This window comes from Mus musculus, chromosome 4 (assembly GCF_000001635.26).
Source record: "Mus musculus strain C57BL/6J chromosome 4, GRCm38.p6 C57BL/6J".
Taxonomy (NCBI): domain Eukaryota; kingdom Metazoa; phylum Chordata; class Mammalia; order Rodentia; family Muridae; genus Mus; species Mus musculus.
This window is the reverse complement of record NC_000070.6, coordinates 126,443,539-126,469,029: the sequence shown is the minus strand read 5'-3', so window position 1 is coordinate 126,469,029 and position 25,491 is coordinate 126,443,539. Positions and strand designations below refer to the sequence as shown.

At 45.7% G+C, this 25,491-nt stretch overlaps 1 protein-coding gene across 5 annotated transcripts in view; it reads left to right on the top strand.

Annotated features, from left to right (window-relative positions):
- Positions 1-322: 322 nt before the first annotated feature.
- Positions 323-25,491, top strand: part of Ago1 (argonaute RISC catalytic subunit 1) — a 33,696-nt gene continuing 8,527 nt past the window's right edge. For 2 of the 5 annotated variants that reach the window (NM_153403.3, NM_001317173.1), the window contains exons 1-12: positions 447-633; positions 5,175-5,358; positions 7,225-7,345; positions 7,943-8,124; positions 8,527-8,663; positions 8,895-9,029; positions 9,163-9,250; positions 9,774-9,921; positions 14,606-14,725; positions 15,082-15,204; positions 15,339-15,472; positions 20,079-20,263. In NM_153403.3, coding sequence (NP_700452.2) covers positions 609-633; positions 5,175-5,358; positions 7,225-7,345; positions 7,943-8,124; positions 8,527-8,663; positions 8,895-9,029; positions 9,163-9,250; positions 9,774-9,921; positions 14,606-14,725; positions 15,082-15,204; positions 15,339-15,472; positions 20,079-20,263 — 1,582 coding nt within the window. In that variant the 5' untranslated portion in view covers positions 447-608. Of the gene's footprint in view, positions 634-5,174; positions 5,359-7,224; positions 7,346-7,942; positions 8,125-8,444; positions 8,664-8,894; positions 9,030-9,162; positions 9,251-9,773; positions 9,922-14,605; positions 14,726-15,081; positions 15,214-15,338; positions 15,473-20,078; positions 20,264-25,491 lie in introns of all 5 variants that reach the window. The other 3 variants (XM_011240521.2, NM_001378879.1, NM_001317174.1) reach the window with 3 other exon arrangements.

Here is a 25,491-nt window from a genome sequence, read left to right as displayed (position 1 = left end):
CAGTCAAGACTTAAGGGTGAGGGTGATTGGGAGAGGTGGGAGGCAGGGCCTTTGAGTGATTGGGTGTTGGAGGGGGAGAGGGTCGGGGAATGGGTGGGAGCCAGGCTCTGTGTTGATAGCGGGGCTGTGGATAGGTTTCCAGAGATCTGTTTAGGGAAAAGACAGGGCCCCAGGCTGCAGCCGGGGAAGGGGTGTCGCCCAGCCCCTCCCCTCTTACGCCACTGCGCGGCTCCGCCACTGGAGCCCTCCCGCCAGGCTGCACGGCTACGAGTGGCCGCCAGAGGCCGCTGCACGGTCCCCGCGCCCCCGCCCCTCTCCATTGGCCTTTGTTGCCGTCGAGCGCCCCGCTTGACTCGTTCCCGTCCGCCCCATGGGCCCATCGGTCGCGCCTGCGCACTGGCAGCTACTCGGGCGCTAGCAGGGGGAGCTGCTGCAGGCTCCGCGGCGGCGGCAACGGAGGCTGCGGGGGCGACAGCGCGAGCGGCCGGGCTTCGGGGGGGAGCCGAGCCCGGCCCGGGAGCCCGAGCAGTGCAAGTGCGAGGTACCTAGGCCCCTCACGCTGGACTCCTCAGTCTCCCGGCCGCCTGTCCTCCGCACGGGTATATGGGATGGAAGCGGGACCCTCGGGAGCAGGTAAGGGCCCTCGGGGACTGGGAGCAGTGTGTATTCCAAAGCCCTATAGGCTCTCGCGGCATAGAGCATGGTTGCAGAGTGAGGAGAGGGGCTCTCAGGGGATGGGGGGCCCATTTTGAAGGGGGTTGTATGCAGTTCCGGCTGAGAACCATGTGAAGATCTGAGACCCGGGCTGTTTGTCCTAGGAAGCAGTATACTGTCCCGAGGGTGAGAAGTAACCTGGGAGAAGGGCCTGAATGCACGGTGTCCTTCCGTGAGGTCTGGGGAGGCCTATGGGGAGGCCCGGCAGGTGGCAGGGGGGCGGGCTCCAGGTGTCCTGGAGAGGAGGGGGGCGACACAGATGGGCCTGGAACTACCGCCTGTCGGGGGGCGGGGGCTCGGCCGTGCTGGGCTGGGCTAAGCTAATGTCTCTGGGGAGTAGGCGCCGGGGCTGGCCTCTGAGCTCCGCCCAGCTGGGCCTGAAGCGGGGGTGAGGGTCAGGGGGCGGTGGGTGGGGATTTAGACCAGGGATTTCCCCCCTTAGATTGGGGACTTGAGTGGTGGCGCGGGAGCATGCGCGGAGGTACCAGCCTGAAGGGCTGCCCTATGTGGTGGGGGCGTGGCTGTTGGAGTATCCCTCCTGTGCCCCTGGGTTTAGGAGGAGTGTGCAGTCTCGCAGATTCTGTTTGCGTAGTACAAATGGGAATTGCCTTCTGTCTTGGGGGAAGGGTGGGGGGCGGTCTCTGACACTTGGTCCTTAAACCCCGGAGTAGCAGTTTGTCAAAGAAAGGGTCGAGGTCAACTGCCAGAGTGCATTTTCTGCTGCATGAGGATGGACGGGGACCAAAGCCTTGCTTTATGAGCTACTTCTCTCAGAAGATAGGCCTTAGGAAAGTGTTGGTCACTGAGAAACTAGGCCCACATGTTTTTCAAGTTTCTAGACCACTCCTGAGAAGAGATGGGAGCTTTTAATCTGAAGATAGTGCCCTCCTTTTCCATGAATTGACTCTATATCACAATATAATCTCTCTATATACCTGTGCCTCCTGTTTCCTAGTGGATCTTTTCCCACGTCAGGAGCATGTCATTAGACTCAAAGCTGCCAAGCTTGTCTGCCTGATAGAAACAAGTTGTTAGGCAGACACACTGGTGGCGCACGCCTTTAATCCCAGCGCTGGGGAGGCAGAGGCAGGCAGATGAATGAATTCAAGGTCAGCCTTGTCTACAGAGCGAGTCCCAGGACAGTGTCTCCAAAAAACAAACAAACAAACAAACAAAAACAACAACAACAAAAAGAAAACCAAAGAGGGGAGAGAAGAGGGAGAGAGAGAAGAAAAAAGAAGCAAGATGTTGGGGGTGGGGCAGCATTGACCTGATAATAGCTCTAACTTACTTTTCCTATTTAGAGGATACACACACACACACACACAAGGAGGAACTGATCTGTAATGTGTACTGATTGTATTTTCCCAAACACAGATAGCCTTGTTAGGTAGAGTGTAAATCCTTATTTTCTAGGTTGGAAACTACTACCAACAAACCCGGGGACTATAGAGTAGGACCCACGTCCAGACAGACTGACGAAAGCTTATGTCCTGAATTGCTAATGGTTTTATCCTGACGAGTGTCTGATGGGTTCTGGGGTGATGAAGAAAGGGGGCTTGTTTGTTACAGGACAGAAGGAAGCTGCCAGGTGAAGGGCTGGAGAACTGGAGTCAGCTGGATCATTGGGAAAATGCTAGTGGCGTCATCAAAAGACGGAATTAAAATTCAGGCTGGGAACTCTGATGGAGGGACCCCATAGCTGTTTCCTTCTGGGGCTGGACTGCTGTTCTTTTGGAAGGTGCTGGAGTATTCTGAGAAGACTCAAAACACTGTTGCTCACGTCCAGATGTGCCTTCAGTGAACTGGTGTGTTCGGGCATGGCCTGGCCTGAGAGTGCCTTGAGGGTAGAGGTGCTGTCCGACTTATCTGTGTGACAGTGCAGCAGTTGCTTGGCGTCTGGAGGGCCTGACACAGAGAGCATGTTTATTAATTGACTCAGATCATTCAAGTGTGAGCATATGGTTAAACTCATGTGCCTATTCTGTAATTTGTGTCTATGCATGTGGGTGGTTAATGTTTGTGGACAGATATTTTTCGAGAGATCGGCCTCAGTCCTTGCTTGCCCACCACCTGATTGACCGAGGGTACACGCCCTCTGAGTAGTCGGCTGGCTTCTTTAGAAGATGTGTGAGCCCCTGAGTCGCTGGGGAGGAATCCTGAGCCTGGGCCTTGAGCTCGGTTACTTTTCCTTCTCAGTGCTTGTAGGGGATGGGGGAGGGGGAGTGTCATTTTCAGGGCCCCTCCCTTCTTGCTTTTGTCTGCAGGGAAGGGCCCCGCCCCTTTCCCCCTAGGCTGGAGCTTTGTCCTCTGTGCTGGGGCCCTCATCTGCATCACAAAGTGGCCGTCTGTCCCTGTCTGGGTCTGAGGGGAAGTGTCTTCCTTTCTCAGACTAAAAGCTGGGGGCAGGGCGAGGTTGGGGAGTAGAGACTGTACAGCTGTGCAGCTTTCCTGGGGACAGAATGGCAGAGAGGTAGTTGTTTCCTCATGCCTTCTTTCCTAGTTTGGGGATGAAGTGGAGATGTGTTCTCCGTTTTCCCTGAATCCTGGACAGGAGAGTGCTCTTGGGCTGGCACTGGTGTACTGTCCATTTCTGGGGTGGAGAGCGCCCTGAGGGGAGTGTCTGTCTCAACTCACACCCTATAATTTCTGCTTTGCCCTTGGTTCTAGAGGGATGTCTTTCTCCCAGAATTTCAACTGATTTTTTTCAGTTTAGGAGGCAAAAGGTGAATGGGATCCTAGAACTTGGGAAAGGGAAAGATCTATCCGAAAGGGGGCAAGTGCTTCTCCAATGCAGAGTTTATGATTGTTCGTTCGGGACCGTTGCGAGTGTGGTTGTGTAGTTGTGTACTCTTGTGGTGTGCCTATGGGTAGACTTGGTCATTCATTTCATATGGGTATACTAAGTACCTGTCTTTGTGCCCGGCATTAGCTTGAGCTGTGACTAGGTCAAGTATGGTCCTCTTTTTGAAACACTGAGCTGAGGATGGTGAGTGTATGTGCAACAGTAAACTTTAAAGAGCTAGGATGTGAGAGGGGTGTTTGTTAGTGGGCTTGTGCGCAGTGTCCGCTCAGCTCTTTCTGGGATAGGTGTGACTAGTTTAGTTCCTTTGCCGCTGAGTTCTTTGGGCTGGACTTGCATGCTCCTCTGTGGAAAGGGGCTGGGGCTGATTTGACAGGTGGTTAGAGGGAGTCAAGTCCTTCAGCTTTGGAAAGTGTGCACCTCCCACAAAATGGTGCTCTTCCTGACCCCCCTCCCTAAGATATGCTCCGTATCCTCCCACCCCTGCCCCATCCCCCAGTCCTTTCCATGAAAGCAGAGCTCTGGTAAAGGGAGGTTCTGAGTTTATCCCTCTTCCACCTGGGCTAGTCTTCTGCAGGCAAGAACAATAGTAGCTGAGGACAAAGGCCCCACTTAGTCAACACACACACACACACACACACACACACACACACACACACAGAGAGAGAGAGAGAGAGAGAGAGAGAGAGAGAGAGAGAGAGAGAGAGAAAAGCTGGCCTATGCTAGCCTTTCCCAAGGGCCCCTTCTGTTCTGAATCGATCCTTTCTGCTGTCTGGACCCTCTGTGTGGAAAGATTTGTGGAGAATGGAAAGTGCTGTTTATTCCCCTTCTGACCTGCTGCCTCCCCTCTTACTGCTCTTCCTCCTTCCAGAACCTCCAGCTTTCTTCCTCATGTGAGCTTTTCTTTCCTTCTGTTTCTTCATTCTACATCTTGATAGTTTTTTCCCTGTACCCCAATCCAACTTACCTTGCCTTATCTGCACCCTTTCCCCCACCCCCTTCCTGTCTGTTTTCTCTTGTGTCCTCCAGATCCGACCTTCTCTCCCACCCTGGCAGTCTCCTCTTAGTCTGCAGATGCTGTCCTTCAACCCTTCTCTTCTTTATGTCTCTCCAGAGCCAGCCACTGCATGTCTCAATCCTCTCTCAGGCACCGGCCTTGCCCTTCCCAGCCTGGATTACTTAGGGTCATTCTCCTGTCCACATTAACAGAGGGTGTAATCACAAAGTTCTGTGCCATTTTGTGCTCTGGATGGTAATGAGTGAAGTAAGCCTCTCATAGCACAGAATAGGACCTTCTCCATCTGCCAGATGCCCGGTAGAGACAGTTATCTCAGTCTAGTGTAGAAGGAAGAAAAGGTTTTGTAAAACTAGGAAACAGACTTAACTACTTTTCTTGATGCAATAGGAACTCGTTACACATTTACTCGATGAGGTTTCAGATACACATTTTCCTAAATGAAGAAAGGTTTAAAACAAAAATAAAAGAGAAATAAGCCACCAGAAAAACCAGTGAGCCTGTGAGTGTCTGAGCTAGTGGAAGCCCCCTGCCGGGTTAGGAAAACTGGAAAGAGACCAGTGGTCTTGGTCTGAGGGGCCATGTCTGACCACGGTAGGAGACTGCCAGACTCTGTCCTCAGTGGCGTCTTTGTCTTCACAGCGGCAGGTGCCTACCTGCCTCCCCTGCAGCAGGTGTTTCAGGCACCCCGCCGGCCTGGCATTGGCACTGTGGGCAAACCAATCAAGCTTCTGGCCAATTACTTTGAGGTGGACATTCCTAAGATTGACGTTTACCATTACGAGGTGGACATCAAGCCGGATAAGTGTCCTCGCAGAGTCAACCGGTAAGCGATGCCCGCAGGTGGCACCAAGTCCAATTTATTAAACAGGGAAAAGAGGAAGCATGCCGGCTAGACGGAGTGTAGCACGGAGCATAGTCTAATATTTGCTGATGTGCATGAGCACAGAGACTAGAGACTTACTAAAGGAGCTGGTAGAGAAAGAAGTTAAAAGGCAAGGTCAAAATGGCGGGAATAAGAACAGGATGGATGTTCTTGCTTGCAGGGGATGTTGTGGAATGTGTAGTTGGAGGGGTTAGTCGAATAAGAAGCAGATTAAATTGGTTTATTATTACTTGAAAGTCATATTCACAATTAAAAACTAGGAATTAGCAGTGAAAAATTATTGTTCTTGAACATTTTTTTCTACAATCTTGAGTGTATTTTCAGATGTTTTTCTGTACGTGCATACATTAATATATGTACATTAATATTATAGTCATGAGTATATAATACATTCTATAGTAATATATCATCAATTTCTATTATCATTAATTATTAATTATATTCTTAACAAGCACATATAATATTACATTATTACATATTATTGTATATGCATATACACATTGATTTTGTACAAGTATTACATATAATAAAATATATGTGCATTAATGTTATGTATACATACGTGTCATAGTCAGGGTTTCTATTCCTGCACAAACATCCCGACCAAGAAACAAGTTGGGGAGGAAAGGGTTTATTCAGCTTACATTTCCACATTGCTGTTCATCACCAAGGAAGTCAGGACTAGAACTGAAGCAGGTCAGAAAGCAGGAACTGATGCACAGGCCACGGAGGGGTGCTGCTTACTGGCTTGCTTCTCCTGGCTTCCTCAGCCTGTTCTCTTATAGAACTCAGGACTACCAGCCCAGGGATGGCACCACCCACAATGGTCCCTCCCACCCTTGATCACTAATTGAGAAAATGCCTTACAGCTGAATCTCATGGAGGCATTTCCTTCTCTGCGATAACTCCAGCTTATGTCAAGTTGACACACAAAACCAGCCAATACAATATGTAATGTATGAACACATATAATATTAATGTACAATACTATATACTTTGTTCAATATTGTCCATTTTTTTCTGTTTAGCCACATATATTGGAAAATAGCGTATATTAGTTTATTTAGATCTGCCTTATTCTTTTGCATAGTGCCCTAGGTAGTCCTTGGGGTGGCCGCATAACTTTCTTGATCTATTGTGGAATATTTAGGTTGAGTCTAAACTTTGCAACAAGATTGAAACTGTTAAGTATTATATAAAGATACATATTTTCACCCATGCATGAATGTATCTGTAAGATAGAAGTCCTAGGAGTGGAGCCACTGGCACAAGGCAGTTTAAATTGAGACATTGTGGATTCCTAGAGGCTGTGTCAGAAGAACGTAGGTGTGGGAATGAGAGCAAGGTGATGATGGAGAGAAAACTGCTAAGAGTTTAGAGACCCAGAGAGAGGGATTGTTCTACACTTTATTTTATTATTTCTAGGCTAGCTCAGATCGTTTGCTCTTTTTCCTTTTGTTTTTGCTCGACCGACTGGGAATTAGAGGTTGTGGAAGGTTCAGGATAGACCTGAGAACAGGTGCTTCCCCCTCAGAAGGTCTCTGTGGGTGTTGGTGAACTGAGGGCCAACAGTGTCACCCTAGGTTGTGAGAAGTGTGGGTTTTAAGCTACACTGTAGACTACAAATCAGAAGATGACTTTAATCAGACCTGCCGGTTGATAGGAATGTTGAGGCTTTTGGCATACTGCCGAGGAGTAGACAATAGAAAGCAGCATAATACATGGGACAGTGCCTCGATTTTGAAGGGCTTGCAAAAGCCTGACATGATACTCTCAGCTTCCACATGCCACGCCTGTCTTCTGCAGGGAGGTGGTGGAATACATGGTCCAGCATTTCAAACCGCAGATCTTTGGGGATCGCAAGCCTGTGTATGATGGAAAGAAGAATATTTACACGGTCACAGCACTGCCCATTGGCAATGAGAGGGTAAGGCCAGGGATGGCGCTAGGTCTGTGAGCCCAGGGAAGCCCACCTGGAGTCTGTGAGTCCAGCGAGCCTTCTTTTCTTTTGTGTGGAAAAGTATATTTTGGGGCATGATGAGTCAGGGTAGATGCTTACTGTGTGCCTATCCCTAAACAGTGAGATTAGATTAGACGTAAAAATAAAATAAAATAAAATAGAAAGACCCAAAGAATTTCCTTCTAGATTAAGGAGGCCAGAAGCACTGGGGCATCATCTGTGGAGATTGGGTGTGGGTTTTTATTCTGGGTTTTTTTTCTTTTTTAATTTAAGATTTATTTATTATTATTCATAAGTACACTGTAGCTGTCTTCAGGCGCATCAGAAGAGGGTGTCAGATCTCATTACGGGTGGTTGTGAGCCACCATGTGGTTGCTGGGATTTGAACTTAGGACCTTCGGAAGAGCAGTCAGTGCTCTTAGCTGCTGAGCCATCTCACCAGCCCTATTCTGGGGTTTTTAGTGTGAGCCCTTTGGCAGCTTGTGGAGTGGGAGACAGTGACTAGCCGGGAAGACTAGTCTGTGGCAGTGTGATAGTAATCCTTTCCTTTCTCCTATCTTGAAGGTTGACTTTGAGGTGACAATCCCCGGGGAGGGGAAGGATAGAATTTTTAAGGTCTCCATCAAGTGGCTAGCCATTGTGAGCTGGCGCATGCTGCATGAAGCCTTGGTCAGTGGCCAGATCCCTGTGCCCCTGGAGTCTGTGCAAGCCCTGGATGTGGCCATGAGGCACCTGGCATCTATGAGGTACTGAGTATAGTTATTATCTAAGCGACAGTGTTGGTAAAACTGCTGTTGGGGGAGGAGGGAGTGAGCATGTATTAAGGTCCCTCAGTGTGTCATTGGGAAAAAGGAACTGAAGGCCTACCATGCATGTGTCAGGCAAGTATATACACATACACATACTTAGATGGTTAGACCCCTGGCCCCATCCTTAGATACCATTTTTGGCCTCACTCCATCTATCTCTCCAGGGCAGAGAGAAAGGTAGAAACTTTTACAAGGTCAGTCTTACTATTGGCCCAAGAACAGAGCTGGCATTAAAGCCCTGGTGTCCTGCCTTCCAGGCCAGGGCTCCTCCGTGCCCAGGATGCCTCACAGGGTGGGGGCCTGTGCCCGAGGGACCAGTTCTCTGCCTGTCCCTGCCAGGTACACCCCTGTGGGCCGCTCCTTCTTCTCACCGCCTGAGGGCTACTACCACCCGCTGGGGGGTGGGCGCGAGGTCTGGTTCGGCTTTCACCAGTCTGTGCGCCCTGCCATGTGGAAGATGATGCTCAACATTGATGGTGAGTGGGGAGAGCTGGAGCCAGGGGCCCTAAATCCAGCCACCACACTCCCAGCCTCATCCCTCCCGACTCTGCAACCACACCCCTCTTCTAATTCCTGTAGCTCCCCCCACCCCCCACGCCCCGTCCCTATCCTGGTGCCCTACAAAGAAGAGAATATAAATTGTAATGCCTTCATTTATTTTTTTCTGAAAGAATCTGAGCCATGCTATCCCTACCCTGTCCCCACAGTCTCAGCCACTGCCTTCTACAAAGCACAGCCAGTGATTGAGTTCATGTGTGAGGTCCTGGACATCAGGAACATAGACGAACAACCCAAGCCCCTCACGGATTCCCAGCGTGTTCGGTTTACCAAGGAGATAAAAGGTGAGGACCCACCCGAGTGGGGAGGGGAAAGCGCTGCTCTCTCTAACCCTGAGAGGAAATCCCTCTGGGAAAGGCCAAGTGAGGGAACATGAGCAATCTGTTTCAACCTTAACAAGCAGTGTGTGTATCTCAGGCCTGAAGGTGGAAGTGACCCACTGTGGACAGATGAAGAGGAAATACCGCGTGTGTAATGTTACCCGCCGCCCTGCTAGCCATCAGACGTAAGTTGGCAGCATTGCTAAGCATGGTCACGACGACGGCTAAGCTCTCCAGCCCACTCCCTTCTATGCTGTCAGAATAAGACTTTTCTAGTCTGTCCTTGAAGATAAGCATCCTCTTCCTGACCTCCCCAGATTGTTTGATTTTCTCCATGACTTTTCCCTTCTTAATCTCTTGGTTTCTTCCTTGGACCCTTATTATAAAACATGCGTGGTCCCCCAATTAGTGTTGGGTTTGTACAAATAAAGTATTGTGATCCCTTTTTTGATCCCAGGCTATGCTGGACTCTTATTTTTAGTAACTATTCCACTCAGGCTTTAGAAATACAGATAAGCGAGATTGCTGGCTTTTGTGGAATGTCTCCATCATCTTTGGGTTTTCCAGTGAAGCCATGTAATGTTTGCTTTCCCATGAGCGCCAGTGATGGAAGAGGATGAAGCGAGGCCTGAGGCGGTCTTTGGTGGTGGCTGTAGAGAGGTGGGGTTGATGCTGGATTATGATACTTCCTTCCCTTCCTCCTAACAGGTTCCCCTTGCAGCTGGAGAGTGGACAGACTGTGGAGTGCACTGTGGCACAGTATTTCAAGCAGAAATATAACCTTCAGCTCAAGTATCCTCACCTGCCCTGCCTACAAGTTGGGCAAGAACAGAAGCATACCTATTTGCCCCTCGAGGTAAGGCTGCCAGAGAGTGGCTTAGCTGACAGTCACAGTCTCTTCTTCTTATTTTCAAGTTTGAGAAGTTGATGTGCTAGGAAGGTCTAAGGTTGCTTTGATGTGAAGTATGGACTTCCTACTTGCTAAATTCTTTTCTTATTCCTGGCATTATTTTCATCTTCTAGGACTGCTAGGCAGAAGGGCAAGCTGTGTTTGTTTGTTTGTTTGGTTGGTTGGTTGGTTGGCTAACTGGTTTGGTTTGGCTGGCTGGCTGGTTGGTTGTTTGGTTGTTTGGTTGGTTAATTGGTTGGTTGGCTGGCTGTTTAGTTGGTTAATTGATTGTTTGGCTGGCTGGCTGGTTGGTTGGTTGGTTGGTTAATTGGTTGTTTGGCAGGCTGGCTGGTTGTTTGTTTGTTTGGTTAATTGATTGTTTGGCTGGCTGGCTGGCTGGTTGGTTGGTTGGTTGGTTAATTGGTTGTTTGGCTGGCTGGCTGGTTGGTTGGTTGGTTAATTGATTGTTTGGCTGGCTGGCTGGTTGGTTGGTTGGTTGGTTAATTGATTGTTTGGCTGTCTGGCTGGTTGGTTGTTTGGCTGGCTGTCTGGCTGGCTGGTTGGTTGGTTGGTTGGTTGGTTGGTTGGTTGGTTAATTGGTTGTTTGGCTGTCTGTCTGTTCTGTCTGGTTGTTTGCTTGTTTGTTTGTTTGTTTGGTTAATTGGTTGGTTGGCTGGCTGGCTGGTTGGTTGGTTGGTTGATTGAGACATGTCTCTAGCTCAGGCTGGCCTTAGCTCACATTTAGACAGGAATAACATTGAACTTAAAAAAAAAGATCTATTTATTTTATGTATGTGAGTACACTGTCACTATCTTCAGACACACCAGAAGAGGGCATCAGATCCCATTACAGATGGTTGTGAGCCACCAAGTGGTTGCTGGGAATTGAACTCAGGACCTCTGGAAGAACAATCAGTGTGCTTTTAACTGCTGAGCCAACTCTCCAGCCCCCAACCTTGAACTTCCGATCCTCCTTTCTCCTTCTAGGGTTTGAGATTCGAGGCATGCACGACCACACTCACTTAAGGGTCCTGGGGACTGAACCGAAGGTTTTACCCATGCTAGGCAAGGCCTGTGCCAATGGAGCCACACCCCAGCCTTATTATATTTATTATTTTGCAACTGGTCAGGACAGAGATTTCGGATACTCACACACATGTTATCTCTTAATTTCTCTTTCCTGCTGTCTGCAGTTAGGGGTAATGAGTGACCTGGAAATATAGTTTTATCTTATTCTGGAGAAAACCTGTGATGTAAATCCTGTTGCCCCAGTGGTTAATATGCCCTCTTCTGGGAAAGTTTTAAATCTCCAGATTTCCATGGCTTTGTACTTCACAGACCTTTAAAATGCAGCCATCAGCAAGAAGATAACAATACTCTCAGGACAGAGAGAGTATTATAAGGAGAGAGAAAGAAAGGGTCTTTTCTTTCTCATGGAACTTGTACATATTACAGGTCAAGGGATAGAAGGAAGGGTATGGGGTCACGGGTGGCCTCTTTTAGGAGACATTTGATATGAGTTCCAAATTATGGCCACCATCCTTGTAATAATAGCAGGGACTTAAAGGGACAAGCTTGCCAGGCAAGAGGACCAGCTTCTAAAGGGAGATGGTCTGGATCTTGTTGGGGACAGACTGAGGGCTGTAGTATGTGACGGGAGAGTGAGTTATAGGTGACAGTGCTGGACGAGGTGGAGGGCCAGATTTATTGAATCTTGTGTGGAAGATTTTTTAAAAAATGGCTTTATCAAGATATAATTGACATAAAGATATAATAATGTATAACCCAGTAGTTCTTAGTGTATCAGAGTTATGCAGAATCACCAGTGTTTAATTCCAGGATGTCTTATCACCTCTGGAAGAAAGCTTGTACTTCTCCCGCTGGTAACATTGAACTGTTTTCCAGCTCTGGATTTGCCTGCTTATGGAAACAAACCGTGCATTTTATAAGGGGCTTCCTTCCTTCCTTTTTTTCTTCTCCCTTGTAATTTATTTAATGTGCATAGGTGTGAGGGTGTCAGATCCCATAGAACTGGAATTACAGGCAGTTAAGTGTTGCCACGTGGGTGCAGGGAATTGAACCTTGGACTTCTGGAAGAGAAGCCAGTGTTCTTAACCACTGAGCCATCTCTCCAGGCCCTCCTTTTGGCTTTTGGAGACAGGGTTACTCTGTATAACAGCCCTAGAGCTCGCTGTATAGACCAGGCTGGCCTTGAACTCACGGAAAACCTGCCTCTGTCTCTGGAATGGTAGGATTAAAGACATGAACCACCAGGCCTGTCTGTGACTGACTTCTTTCACTTAACATAATTGTTCCAAGATTCATCCTCATTGCTCTCAGGGTGTTGTTCTCATCTGTGCCTACATCATTTTGTGTCTTCAACATTGATGGTCATTTGTCTTACGCTTCTTGGCTGATAGAAAAAATATTGCCGTAAGCATGCATTCATTTCCTTGTTTCTCAGAACTCATTTCATTTTTCTTGCTTACATGTGTAAGAGTGACATTATACAAAATTGTGTAACGTCCTAAGTGCTCCCAGACTCATCTCCCATTTTACAGTCCTGTCGGCAGTGAACGAGGGTTGCGGTTTCTAGTCAGGTGGGTTTTACCTTCATTATTCCTAGGAATCCACGTTTAAGTAAGAGAATATGGGGTATTTGAAGCCTCTCAGCTAGGAACTAAAAACAGCCAGTGCCGCCAACCTAGGTCTTTGAGTTTCTTGTAGTCATTCAGGCCACGGAGAGACTATCACTAGACTCTATCATGGTCAAGTCGGTTCATTCCAACATTAATCTTTTCCTTGTAGTCAGTTGTGTATAACATGAAAGTTACCATTGTAAGCATTGAGTGTCGAGTTCTGTGACATTAAGTGTCTTCACACTGTTGTGTGACCCTCACCACTCCTCATCTGGAAGTGAAGCACACCCGTGAATGCCCGACCTCCCACCTCCTGCCTAGGCGCTCTTTGCTCTACTTCCTCCCCCTGGGAACTGACTGCTTCTCTAGGTTCTCCACGCAGCCTCTTTGACTGGCTCATTTTACTTAGTATCGTGTCCTCAAGGTTACCCATGTCGTGGTATGTTGGGATTCCCCCTTTAAGGCATAATACAGTCTGTATGTGTATACCACATTTGGCTCATATTTTCTAGTGCTGATGAATAGCAGTCATGAAAATAACACTGCTAGGAACAAAGCTGTACAAACCCGTTCTCTCCTTTTGAGTACATAGCCAGAAGTGGAGTTGCCGGCTCATATGGTAATTGTATATGTGATGGAGCGAGGAATCACAGTACCGAGGAATCACAGTGCCGTTTTCCACAGCAGCTTCCCCGGCTTGTAATCCCACCAGCAGTGGGCAGAGTTCCGGTTTCTCCACATTCCTCTTCATTTTCTGGCAGTGCTGGTTTTGAAGCTAAGCTACTGAGTGCCATAAGCTTCACAACAGTTCTGGGTGTGCAGTGAATCCTTTGAAATGTGGAATTTAGAAGCAGGTGACCTTGGCCTGGCTGTCCTTCCCGGAGTTTACTGTGAATCCATGGAGCTAGAACTAAAGGCAGTGCATGCAGACTGACTGACAGACTGACTGACAGACTGACTGACAGACTGACTGACTGACCTTGCAGAAGCAGCTACATCCTCAGGAAGGATTTTTATTTGTTTTTAATCGGAGCTGAGGTGAAAGAAGTTGAGTCTCAAAGCAGTTAACTGCCTAGCCCAGCGGATCTCTGTGAGTTCAAGATCAGCCTGATCTACAGACTGAGTTCCAGGATAGCCAGGGCTGCACAGAGAAACCCTGTCTCAAACAAACAAACAAAAGAGACTAGCCCAAAGTTACATCATTTAGAATTACAAAGCTGCACTTCAAACATAAGCCTTCTGAAAGCAATTGGTTTTCCCCTCTGTTTTAAGCTTTCCAGTCTCTGTGTCCTGATTAGAAGCCAAGGTCTTAGTTGTCACTAGGCATTATTTTGATCTTCATCTTGAGCGCAGGACAGGAGCCAAGTAGCAGGATGTTCATCATACTAACAGAGAACACTGCCAACCAATAGAAGCAGTGATGTCTGGCTGGAGACACTGCTCAGTTGGTAGATTTCTTGCCTAGGATGCACGAGGCCCTGAGTTCAGTCTCTGAACATACCCCGTGTATGCCTGTCCTCCCCAACACACAAAAGACAGAAGGAAATAGTGATTCATGTACTTTGATACCTTGGGGCTCAAGAACTTTTAGCCATCTCTGTTCCTCTCAGTTGGTTGCAGATGGAGCAGCTAGCTTCCTTCTTCCACTGGAAAGCTGCCATAGGAATCTGATTTGCTTATAGTATACTGGGACTTTAATATTCAAAAGATCCGTGTACTTAGTCCTTGGGTAAATAATAATGTGTGCTGTAATTTACTGAGCGCAGTGTTTCAGAATTGTGCTCAGTTCTTTAAGTGCTGCATTTAATCTCTAGACACCCTATAGGATTGTAATTATTCTCATTTAACATATGAGACCTGATCATAGATCCACCCTGGATTCCAAACTTTTGGTCACAGTGTATTTTTACAGAGAGGGTTCTGTAATTCTTTTCCCATAGTTGATAGCTAAAATACTGTCGAGGCATAGGCTGTGTTCAGGCCATAACTACTCGTCTGTCTCGTTTCCTCAGGTCTGTAACATTGTGGCTGGGCAGCGGTGCATTAAGAAGCTGACTGACAACCAGACTTCAACCATGATAAAGGCTACAGCTAGGTCGGCCCCAGACAGACAGGAGGAGATCAGCCGCCTGGTCAGTAGGACTGCTGAGCAATGCGTGCTGCTGTTCACTGAGACTTCGGGGCCCTTAGTAGCATAGATGCTTTAATGGTCAGTCTAGTAAGACCTTCCTTCAGAAAAACCCAAGTCTAGTTTTATTGTCTGGGACTTTGCAGGGCTGTTCTTGCTTCTTGGGCTATTAGCTACTTCTTTCTCTTTTTCTCTCCTTTATAACAACCCCCATTTCCACTTCCCCTCCCTTCATCTTCTAGTTCTTCCACCCCCTTTTAAGGGCTATTTTTCTCTCCCGGGCTCTCTCCTTGGGACCCAGAACAGGAGCAGTATTGCCAAGCTGCTGGTCTCATGAGATCTCCTTCTTTTGCCCTGCAGATGAAGAATGCTAGCTACAACCTGGATCCCTACATCCAGGAATTTGGAATCAAAGTGAAGGATGACATGACGGAGGTGACAGGACGTGTGCTGCCGGCGCCCATCTTGCAGTATGGCGGCCGGGTGAGCAGGGTCAGGGCCAGACAAAGTCTCTGGGGTATATGGGGGTAGTTGGGCTGTACAGCTCAGGGGCATTGGTTCCCTCCTCACAAGGCTCTACTGAGGCTCACCTGGGCGCCCCCTCTGCCTATCCCTAGAACCGGGCCATTGCTACGCCCAACCAAGGTGTCTGGGACATGCGCGGGAAACAGTTCTACAATGGGATTGAGATCAAAGTCTGGGCCATCGCCTGCTTCGCACCCCAGAAACAGTGTCGAGAAGAGGTGCTCAAGTAAGGATGGTAGAGGGTAGGGGTTGGGTTGGGGTTGGAGTTGGGGTTGGGTGAGTGGGAAGGATCCCAGAGCAACCTCTAGGTGCCAGAACTGACCGGCGATCTGCCTTTCCTCTTTTAACTCTTTTACATTGTCGTTTCTGACTTACGTGTCTGCCTATTCTTTTCTGTCTGTATGTGGTCAGATGAGTTCAGGAGCCATAGGTATTTCAGAGATGAATTTTTAGGGTATGACTCTCCTAGGGCAGGCCTGAGTCATTTTATTGTTCTAATTGTCATAATTGGTAATAAATAGCAGTGGTAATAACTATAATATTTATGCTAACATTACATGTAAGTGACTAATGTACTTTCTTTCATCTTGATAGTGAGTAGATGGTGTTTTAGTTGCTTTTCTATAGCTGTGATGAAACACCACAACCAAGGCAACTAATAAAACAAAAGGTTTACTGGGCTTTAGAGGTCCAGATGGTGAGTCCATGACCATCATGACCACAGTGGGGCAGCAGGTAGGCAGGCATGAAGCAGTAGCTGCGAGCTCACATCTGGTCCACAAGCATGACACTGAGAATGTAGTGGTCTTCAGAAACCTCAGAGCCCACCTCCAGAGACACCCCTCGTCCATCAAGGCTACCCTTCTATTCCTTCCCAGATACCTTTACCAACTGGAGACCAAGCGTTCAGAACTATGAGCCTGTGGGGGCCATTCTCACTCAAATCACCATATGTGGTAATATTTTAGGGACTGAGGCTTGTCCAAAGTGTACAGATCAGAAAGGTTCAGAGTTAAGATCAAATCAGATCTGTGTGTGTGTGTGAGAGAGAGAGAGAGTGAGTGTGAGAGTGTGTGTGTGTGTATGTGTTTGTGAGAGAGTGTGAGTGTGTGTGTGTGTGTTTCTGTAAAACACCAACAGCAGGTCCTTTGAGCTGTGGTCAGCAGCATTGTTAAGTCAGATCCAAGTGATCTGATTGATGCTGTAGGTGCACATGAACTTAGGCCACTCATCATCACTGAGAGCCTGGGTGTAGGTGGCAGCAAGGAAGCAAAGGTATTGCCAAGTAGCTTAATGAAACAGATTAAAGAGGTAACAGCCTGAGTGGGGAAATAAATAAGTAGAAAAGTCACTTGACACTTTTCCTGTAGTCTTTATGCTTTTAAAGTTTTATTGATTTATCTTAAAACACCAAAAAGTGCATACACATAAAAGATAATGGTTCAGTTTCTGAGGTCTTTTTAAGTGGGGGTTCTGTGGCTGTGATCATTATTGTATTCTTTATTGTATTCTGTAATGAGGAAGTTAGCGGTTTGGTGTTGACAAAGGTAATGGAGATTTGTGCCTTTGATGTCTTTATAAGAATCACTTCTATCAGCAACCCTCTGAATCCAGGCCCGGGCCCTCCCTTCTCTTACACAGGCATGCAGCTAGCCACCACCTCATAGCTGTAATTCCTTGTTTCCTTGTTTGTCCTTTGGTCTCCTTTCCTGGATTCTTTAGATTCAGTCTAGGCTGTTGTTGTGTCTGGTCTGGCCTTGTGTGGATGGTCCCTAAGAGTCCTGAAGGCTGCTGTTGTTGTGTCTGATGTGGCCTTGTGTGGACGGTCCCTAAGAGTCCTGGAGGGGCTCCCAGCTCTCGGCTGTCCAGCAGCAGTCACCTCATTAATGGGCTGATCTTTTCCTCCTTCTTTGTCCTGCCCTGGTCTACTTTGTTTGTTCTTGGGGTGCGGGGGGACGTTGTTGGTATTGGTACTGGCTTTGTTTTTGTTTGAATTATCTATAGCTTTGGCCTTTGAGGTTTACCAGGAACTGATAAACCTATTCTCTCAGGTTTGGAGGAGTTCAATGCATCAGGCACCTTTTTTTTTCTTAGTGGCTGATACATATAGGGGATTTTTTAAAAACTGGCTCGTGTATGAGTGTTAACTATTTTAATGCATGGTTCTGGATCAAAGATAAGGATTCCTGAGTTTTCAGCCATGGCTGTAGAGGAGAACTGTGCCTAGAAAGTAGAAATTAGAAATAGAACTTAGAAAACTTGGAAAGTAAATGAAGCAAATACTCTTTAAGTATTGAGGAGGACACACGACTCAGATCATAGGGAAAGCCTCCTTGTCACCAAGAACATAGGGAGAGATGGAGGCTACTGTGGTCATGGAGAAATTTGTCAATGATGGATAAACGAATTCAATCCTATTAATTTTTTGTCTGTCTTTATCACCATTGGTGTGTCTGTTAGTGTACCGCCTTGCACATTCTAGATATCTCAATATGTTTTCGTTCCTAGCAGCAGACACAGTATTCCAATCATACTGTGGTAGTGGAGGGAAGAGAGGAATACCCATTTCTTGAAGTAAAGACCCATTATTAATGAAATCTGGTAAAACAAAATTTGATTGATGTTTGGTAGCTACAGTTGTATATGAAGCAGTGTAAAGAAAGAAATATCTTTAGCAGTCCATCAAAGCCCCATCACTTATTTATAGGAAGCAATGGTTAGCTTGTAGTGAGTATTAATTCACTCATTTCTGTGTTTGTTTTTATTTAATTTTTTGAGTGAGAGTGTTGACACAGCATTTTTGGAATGGAGTGTCAACTTGTACCTCTCAGGCTAGTCTTGAACTCGTGGTGGCCTTGGCTCAGTCTCTCATTGTTGGGCTTATGAGTGCATGCATGCCTTGAGACCTACAGGTTCTAGTTTTTGGAATGTTATTTATTAGTTTGGTTTTTTGTTTGTTTGTTTAACAAATTTTTTTTTCAGTAATATAGTTAGACTGCCATGATGTCTCATACCTGTAACCTCAGCACTCAAAATGCCAAAACTGCCTCCTCTTTGAGGCCATCTGGGACAGCATGCAGTGAATTCCAGGCCAGCCAGGCCTATATAGTGTCTCTAAAACCAAAATAATAGTCTTGGGTTTCTCTTGCTGTGATAAAACACCATGACCACAAACAACTAAGGAAAGGGTTTATTTTGCTTACAGTCATCACTGAGGGAAGTCAGGGCAGGAATTCAAGACAGGAGCCTGGAGGCAGGAACTGTAGTAGAAACCTTGGGGGGTGGGGGTGGGGGGTGCTCACTGGCTTGCTCTTCCTGGCTTGCTCAGCCTGCTTTCTTATGCACCAGAGGATCATACTGCCTGAGGGTAGCACCACCCACTTGGCCTGGGACCTCTGCATCAATCACTGATTGAGAAAATGCCTTATAGTTTTCTGCAGATGACTCTTAAGGAGGCAGTTTCTCAGTTGAGCGTCCCTTCTTTTAAATGGCTCTAGCTTTTTTTGTTAAGCTGATGAAAAGTTAGCCAGCACAACAACAACAACAACAACAGAAACAAACAACAGAGATTATAGAGTCTACATGCACAGTCAACAGCCAGAGTTTTATCATATTTACTTCATTTAAAAAAAAAAAACTGGGCATGGTGGGACACACTTTTAATCCCAGCATGCAGGAAGCGAGGCAGGAGGATTTCTATGAGTTTGAGTCCAGTCCAGGACAGCTAGGACTGGTATACAGAGGCACTTTGTCTTAAATATACAAACAAACAAAAAGTTTGACATTATTGATATCCCGCATTCTACTTCCGTTCTTCTCTTCCGGCGCAGTTGCTACCATGAATCTTTTTATCTTTTTTTTTATGTATATATGATTTTAAATTTGTATAAAATATACTATATCTACCTTACCTTTTTTTTGTTTTTTTGAGACAGGGTTTCTCTGTTTAGTCCTGGCTATCCTAGAACTCACTCTGTAAACCAGGCTGGCCTTGAACTCAGAAATTCACCTGCCTCTGCCTCCCAAGTGCTGGGATTAAAGGCGTGCACCACCACGCCTGGCTTTACCTTACCTATTTTTAAGTCTGTGAAAAATACTTCCTGAACTGTCATTGATAGATATGTGGTACATATTTTTGAAACACTCATTTCTGTTCTTTTTGCAAATCACTGCTTTTATCAATTACTAAGTTTATCAGTGCTGAGTGTGACTCCGTGGCCTGTCCACTCTAGGCGCACACTCTACTGTTGATTGTTTTTGCTTCAAGTAATAAGACTTTTACAAATTAAATTGTTTGCCACACATTTTTGTATAATTATGGTAGCTTCATTATTTTTTTCTGTATTACATCCCTCTTTACCACTCTGTTGCTTCTCTCAGGATAAAACCTAGTCAGAGGAATGAAGTGTGCTTAATAATTGGCTCTTTTCCTTAGTGAGCCAGTGGGGAAGGAGGAGGAGTTGGACTTTTCCTTGAGCCCCTCTGCTTTCACCACTGGTAGACCCTCATCTGTACACTTACACATCTGTCTGTTTTTTCCCTCTGGGCGTGTAATGAAGTACAGGCATCCACAGGTCTCAGCCTAGGCAGGGGGTTTGTTGTGTCTAGGCTATCTCTTCACTGAGATTTCCCGCAAGCCCCATGACTAGAATCTTCAGTTCCCTTGGTGTTCATTCTCTTTAGTTGAACAAACTGCCCTGTTTTAACTGTACTATAAATGTACTTTTTACATCAGCTGTGGTTGGGCCCCTCATGTTAGAATCTCCCAAGATTAGGTTCATCAGATGGAGTGGGATTTCTTACCTCCTGCCATGACCATGTTTGTGCTACAGGAACTTCACAGACCAGCTTCGGAAGATTTCCAAGGATGCAGGGATGCCCATCCAGGGTCAGCCATGCTTCTGCAAATACGCACAGGGGGCAGACAGCGTGGAGCCCATGTTCCGGCATCTCAAGAACACCTACTCAGGACTGCAGCTCATTATCGTCATCCTGCCCGGGAAGACGCCAGTGTATGGTACAGTTCTCCTGGGACAGTGATAATAACAATAGGATTCATTTCACAGTAGCCCTCTCAGGACCTCTAGGGTGGAGTCAGTGGGGAGATCTGGCTTTCCCCAGAGATGGCCATTAATGTCAGTGGGTTTTTTTGTTTGTTGTTTATGTTCTTAAATCAGAGAAATATTCTGTGTGAACTATTGAGTTGTTCCGCTTTGCTTACCTGTTCACACGCCATCACATTTCCCAGGATGCCCCATGACAGCATCTTCCTGGCATGCTGAGGTAGCTGGATACAGAGAAGGATCAGGCCAGATGGCTGTCATTTGGGACTGTGTTATTTATTAGGACATTATGAGCTCCAGCTGAGGTGATTCTGCTAAGAAGCATGGACTTTTTTTCGACATTTCCTCATTTCCTTGTTTTTATTTTATGAATGGCTCTGAAAGTCTCTTCCTCAGTTGTCCTCCCTTCTCCTCCCGCCTCAGACCATGCTGGTCCTTTGCTTCCCTGCTTGGCTTTTGTTCCCAGCCAGTCCTGGTGCCTCTGAGCATCTGCAGATGAACTGTTCTAAAGCCCATTGCAACCATTTTGCAATGTCTGTAAGCATTTTTTTTCTATTGCTTTTCTTCTTTTGAAAGCATTGTTTTCATATTCTGTATGCACGCTTAGCCTTAGCCTGTCTCCCTCCATCTTGTCTACTTTTCTCCTCCACCAGCTCAGGCTGAGGGTCTGCTTCTGTCCCTCCTTCCTTTGACTTCCAGACACATTCTCCTCTCACTTTACGTTTGTCATTACCAGGGATGCTTGGTAGTTTTAAGATTTTCTGTCCCCGTCTGTCTGTCTGTCTGTCTGTCTGTCTGTCTGTCTGTCTGTCTTTTACTCTTTCTGGTTGCCTTGGCCATCGCCCATTACTATAATATGGTACTGTAATCTGAAACCAGTCCTAGAAGTCTCAGCAGCACCTGTTTGTCCTCTCTCCCTTCTGCAGGTGCCTTGATTATCTCTTCTAATCTTTCTTCTCAAGGAACTTTTCAAACATTTATTTATTTATTTACTCACTCACTCTGTGTGTGTGTGTGTGTGTGTGTGTGTACATGCATTTGTGCCGTAGTATAACTCGAGGAATAGGTTGTTTTATTTGATGAATGAGTTCTGGGGATAGGACTGAGTCGTCAGGCTTTGTGAAAGCACCTTCTGCCATACACCCTCCGGAGCCGTCACCAGTCTCCCAAATCTTTGGTGAATAGGTTAATAAATCAGACTTTTTTTTTTTAAAGCAACATAACATCACTGGTCTCGTTCAGTAGGAAAGGGCTCTCAGGCCTCATACTTTTTAACCTTTCAGCTCTGTCCTGTGTGGTTCACTTAATAAGCCTACTACAGAATTGCTTGTCCTGAAACAGAACCCAACCTCAGTCCTTCCACCAGTCAACCAACGTGGGCAAACTGCCACACTCTCTGAGCTTCACGAGTGGATTATATAACAGGCAATCTAGCAGATTCCTTGGTAGGGAGGGAAAGTTTGACCGCTCCTCCTGTCTGTGCTCTCCTCTCTGGCTGGGTTCTGCCCGGATTGCTTCCCCTTGGCTTGGATGTCCGAACGCTCCTTTTGCCATTCTTCCCCCTAACATTCTCTCTGCCTCCCAAAACCTAGTTTAAGTTACACTTACTTTATATTTTGGTCATTTTTCCCTAGAGGAGAAATATGTCCTTTTGTTGTTGTTTGTTTGTTTGAGGCAGGGTCTCACTATGGCCTTTAATTCAAAGATCCTCCTGGCGCTGCCTCTGCTGAAATTGAAGCCATGTGCCATCATGCCTGGCTTCTTTTTTTTTAAAGATGTATTTTATTTTAAAGTATGTGTATGTGTTATGAGCATGTGAGTACAGAAGTGTGCCAGGTTTCCTGGAACTGCAGTTACAGGACTGTTGCAAGCTGCGCAGCAAGGGTGTTGCAGCCAAACTTAGGTACTCTGAAAGGGCAGATGCTGTTATAACCCCTGGATCGTCTCTCTAGCGCCACTGTGACTCTTTTGAATTCCTTTAGTTTATTTAAAATTTGATCAATTGTGGCCTTGATTGATATTTTTGTTTGTTTGGGGGTTTTTTTTTGGTTTTTGTTTTTGTTTTGAAACAGTTTCTCTGTGTAGCCCTGGTTGTCTGGAACTCTGTAGGGCAAACTCTTACAGATATCTGCCTGCTTCTGCCTACTGATTGCTGGGATTAAAGGCCCGCACTACTACCACCTGGTTGCTTGATTTTATTTTGAGCATGAAGTAGATCCAATTCTGCTCTCTGGCTTACACAGCTAAAGTAGAATTTTTCACTGATGACAGTAATTTTAATGATTCCTTACAGAGGGAAGTTGCTTACAACTCATGTCCCCCTTGGATGAAAGGAAAAGATGTTTTTTTACCTTCCCTCCTGGGGGGGGGGGGGTTGAGTAAAAATGACACTGTCCCTGTGGTGTTCATGTCAAGGTCCTGTTGACATTGTGGGGCTTTGGAAAACCTTGGGTATCACTTTGATTCAGTCCTACGCATGCTCTTTCTCTAATATTTTTAGCTCCTTTCTCTCTCTCTATTAGACTGCTCTTCCAGAGGACCTGAGTTTGATTCCCAGCACCCACATTGCAGCTTAAAACCATCTGTAACTCTAGTTCTAGGAGATCTGACATCTCGTCCTGGCTTCCCTGGGCGCCAGGCATGCACGTGGTATACAGAAATACATGTAGGCAAAACACCCATGAATAGAATTTGAGTTAAAAAAAAAATTAAAGACTTAAAAATTCTTATAAGGTTTATAGAAATAAAATTAGTACATTTATAGGTTTTTTTTATAAAGCTAATAGTATCAATCTAATAGACAAAAGGGGAGCTAAAAATATTAGAAACAGTGCTTTTAACTGCCCAGCTATCTCTCCAGCCCTATAAATAAATCTTAAATATTCAGCCTAATTTTTTTTTTTCCCCACAAGTATCACGGCATCGTAACAAGTGTACCTAGTATAGAACATTGCGGGCTGGTGAGATGGCTCAGTGATTAAGAGCACCGACTGCTCTTCCAAAGGTACCGAGTTCAAATACCAGCAACCACATGGTGGCTCACAACCATCCGTAACGAAATCTGATGCCCTCTTCTGGAGTATCTGAGGACAGCTACAGTGTACTTACATATAATAAATAAATAAATCTTTAAAAAAAAAAAAAAGAACATTGCTGTCCCCGGGGTCCCTCAGTATAACCCCTCCCTCATTTGGTGACTGTGGTTCTCATCTCAAATACTGGATTAATTTTGCCTATTTTTTGACTTAATACAAATGGAATTATAATGTATGTGTTTCTTAAATGTGTCTAGTTTCTTTTATTTAACATTCTGTTTGTAAGATTTTTCCATATTATATATAGCTGTAATTACTTGTGTTTCCATTGTGTGAATATAAGGTACTTTATGCTTCGTTTCATTCCACAGTTGAGATTATTTGGATTGTTCCTAGTTTCTAGCTGTTATGAATTATGTTCGTGTGTATCCTTTGAGCACTTGTGCCTGTTTGTGTAGAGCTAGGTCTAGGACTGGGTTTTAAGTGTATCAGACTTTACTCCACCATCAGTATTCAATAGCTCTAGATGTTTCTGTCTTTTAAGTTTTGTAAAGTGTTTGTTTATTCATGGCAATTTTTATTTACTTAGCTGCCTTTTACTTACTGATTTATAGGCATTCTATAATTCCTACATTGAATATACATTTGTATCACATACACCATCTCTGTTCTATGGCTTGCTCTTTCTTTTTTCCTCTTTTCTTTTCTTTGTTTTGTTTTGTTTTTGAGACCCCTGCCTTGGCACTTCACTTGCCTTAGCCTTCTGAGTGTGTGATATATATTATATATATCATCATGTCCATCTTGAAGGTACTATTTTAATGATTTATTTTTATTTATTTATTTTTTGCATGTTTCACATTTGGCAGTCTATCTGTAAAGGGAGCAAACATCCTATTGCTTTGCTGTTCCTTGGCAGATGTCCACAGCTATTGTAGAGGCTGGAATCTCAGCCCTCTCCATACTCCTGGAATCAGCCAGTGGACGTGGGCACCGTTATCTACAGCAGATAGCTCATGACTGTGGGATTTCCCCCTTCTGATGTTCCAGTCCCCTGAGTTTTGGTTAGCGTGTCTCTACTGTCTTCAAAAAGATATTTTGTCTGACTTTTCTGAATGTTGATTTCCAAAGAACAGATTTGCAACTAACTTCTCAGCTAAAAGGATTTCTTTAGCCTTTTAAATACGCTCCATTGAAAACATACCAAACTCTTCCTTGATCTTATGTCATGTTTGTACTGGGCATTGCTAAAACAGTTTTCGTTTCTATACACTGACTTTTTGGTTTTCAGTATCACTAAATAAGTGAATATTTATTGATCTCATTTCACCTGATCTCTCGGGTGCATTTGGCTTTGTTAATTATTTGCCTCTTCTCTCCCTTTGGTGTTCATAATACTACACTGTCCTGGCTTCTTCCTAGCTCTGTCTGCTGAGCGCCCCTCCTGTGCAGACTTGTCTCCTGTAGCTTGTTCTGCAAATACTGGTCTTTCTTCTAGGTTCTGATCCAGCCTGGCTGTGGGCTTCTCAGCTCCCCATCCTAGGAGTGGCTAAAACTATCTCACTTTGTTAGTGACCCCATCAAGAGTGTGCCTTTAATTACTACTTGTACTTCAATATTTCACAAATTTTGCACTTAACAAAAAAAAAAGCTTCCAACTATCATGCCCGTTTGCCTAGTGATACCCTTACTGCTCTCAAACTCAAAAGAGTGTAGGGTCTGTTTCCCTTAGGAGAACGAAAGCCTTGGAAGTAATCCATAAACAAGGAGCATGGGTGCAAATACCATAATGCAAGCCATTACTCTGTATAAGACTGAAAAATTATTAATAAAATCATCCATAAAAGCTCATTTCCCTTATGTACGGAGTCTATAGCCAGGTTCTTTAGTGGTCTCTTGAACCCATTTGTTTCCATGTCGACAACTCAGCTGCCCTTCTGTGTGCAAGGGACTGAACCCAGGCACTCATGCATGATAACACGAGCTATGCTACTTTCCCCATTCCAGCCCCTCAACCGCCTGTCTAAATTAATTCTCAAAAGTACTTTACTATTTCCAGGTAGACTGTTGCTTGCTCTTTGTTTTGAGACTCTTATAGTTTAACTCAAGCTGCCATTAAAGTCCTGTTCTTCCTGCTTCATCTCTCA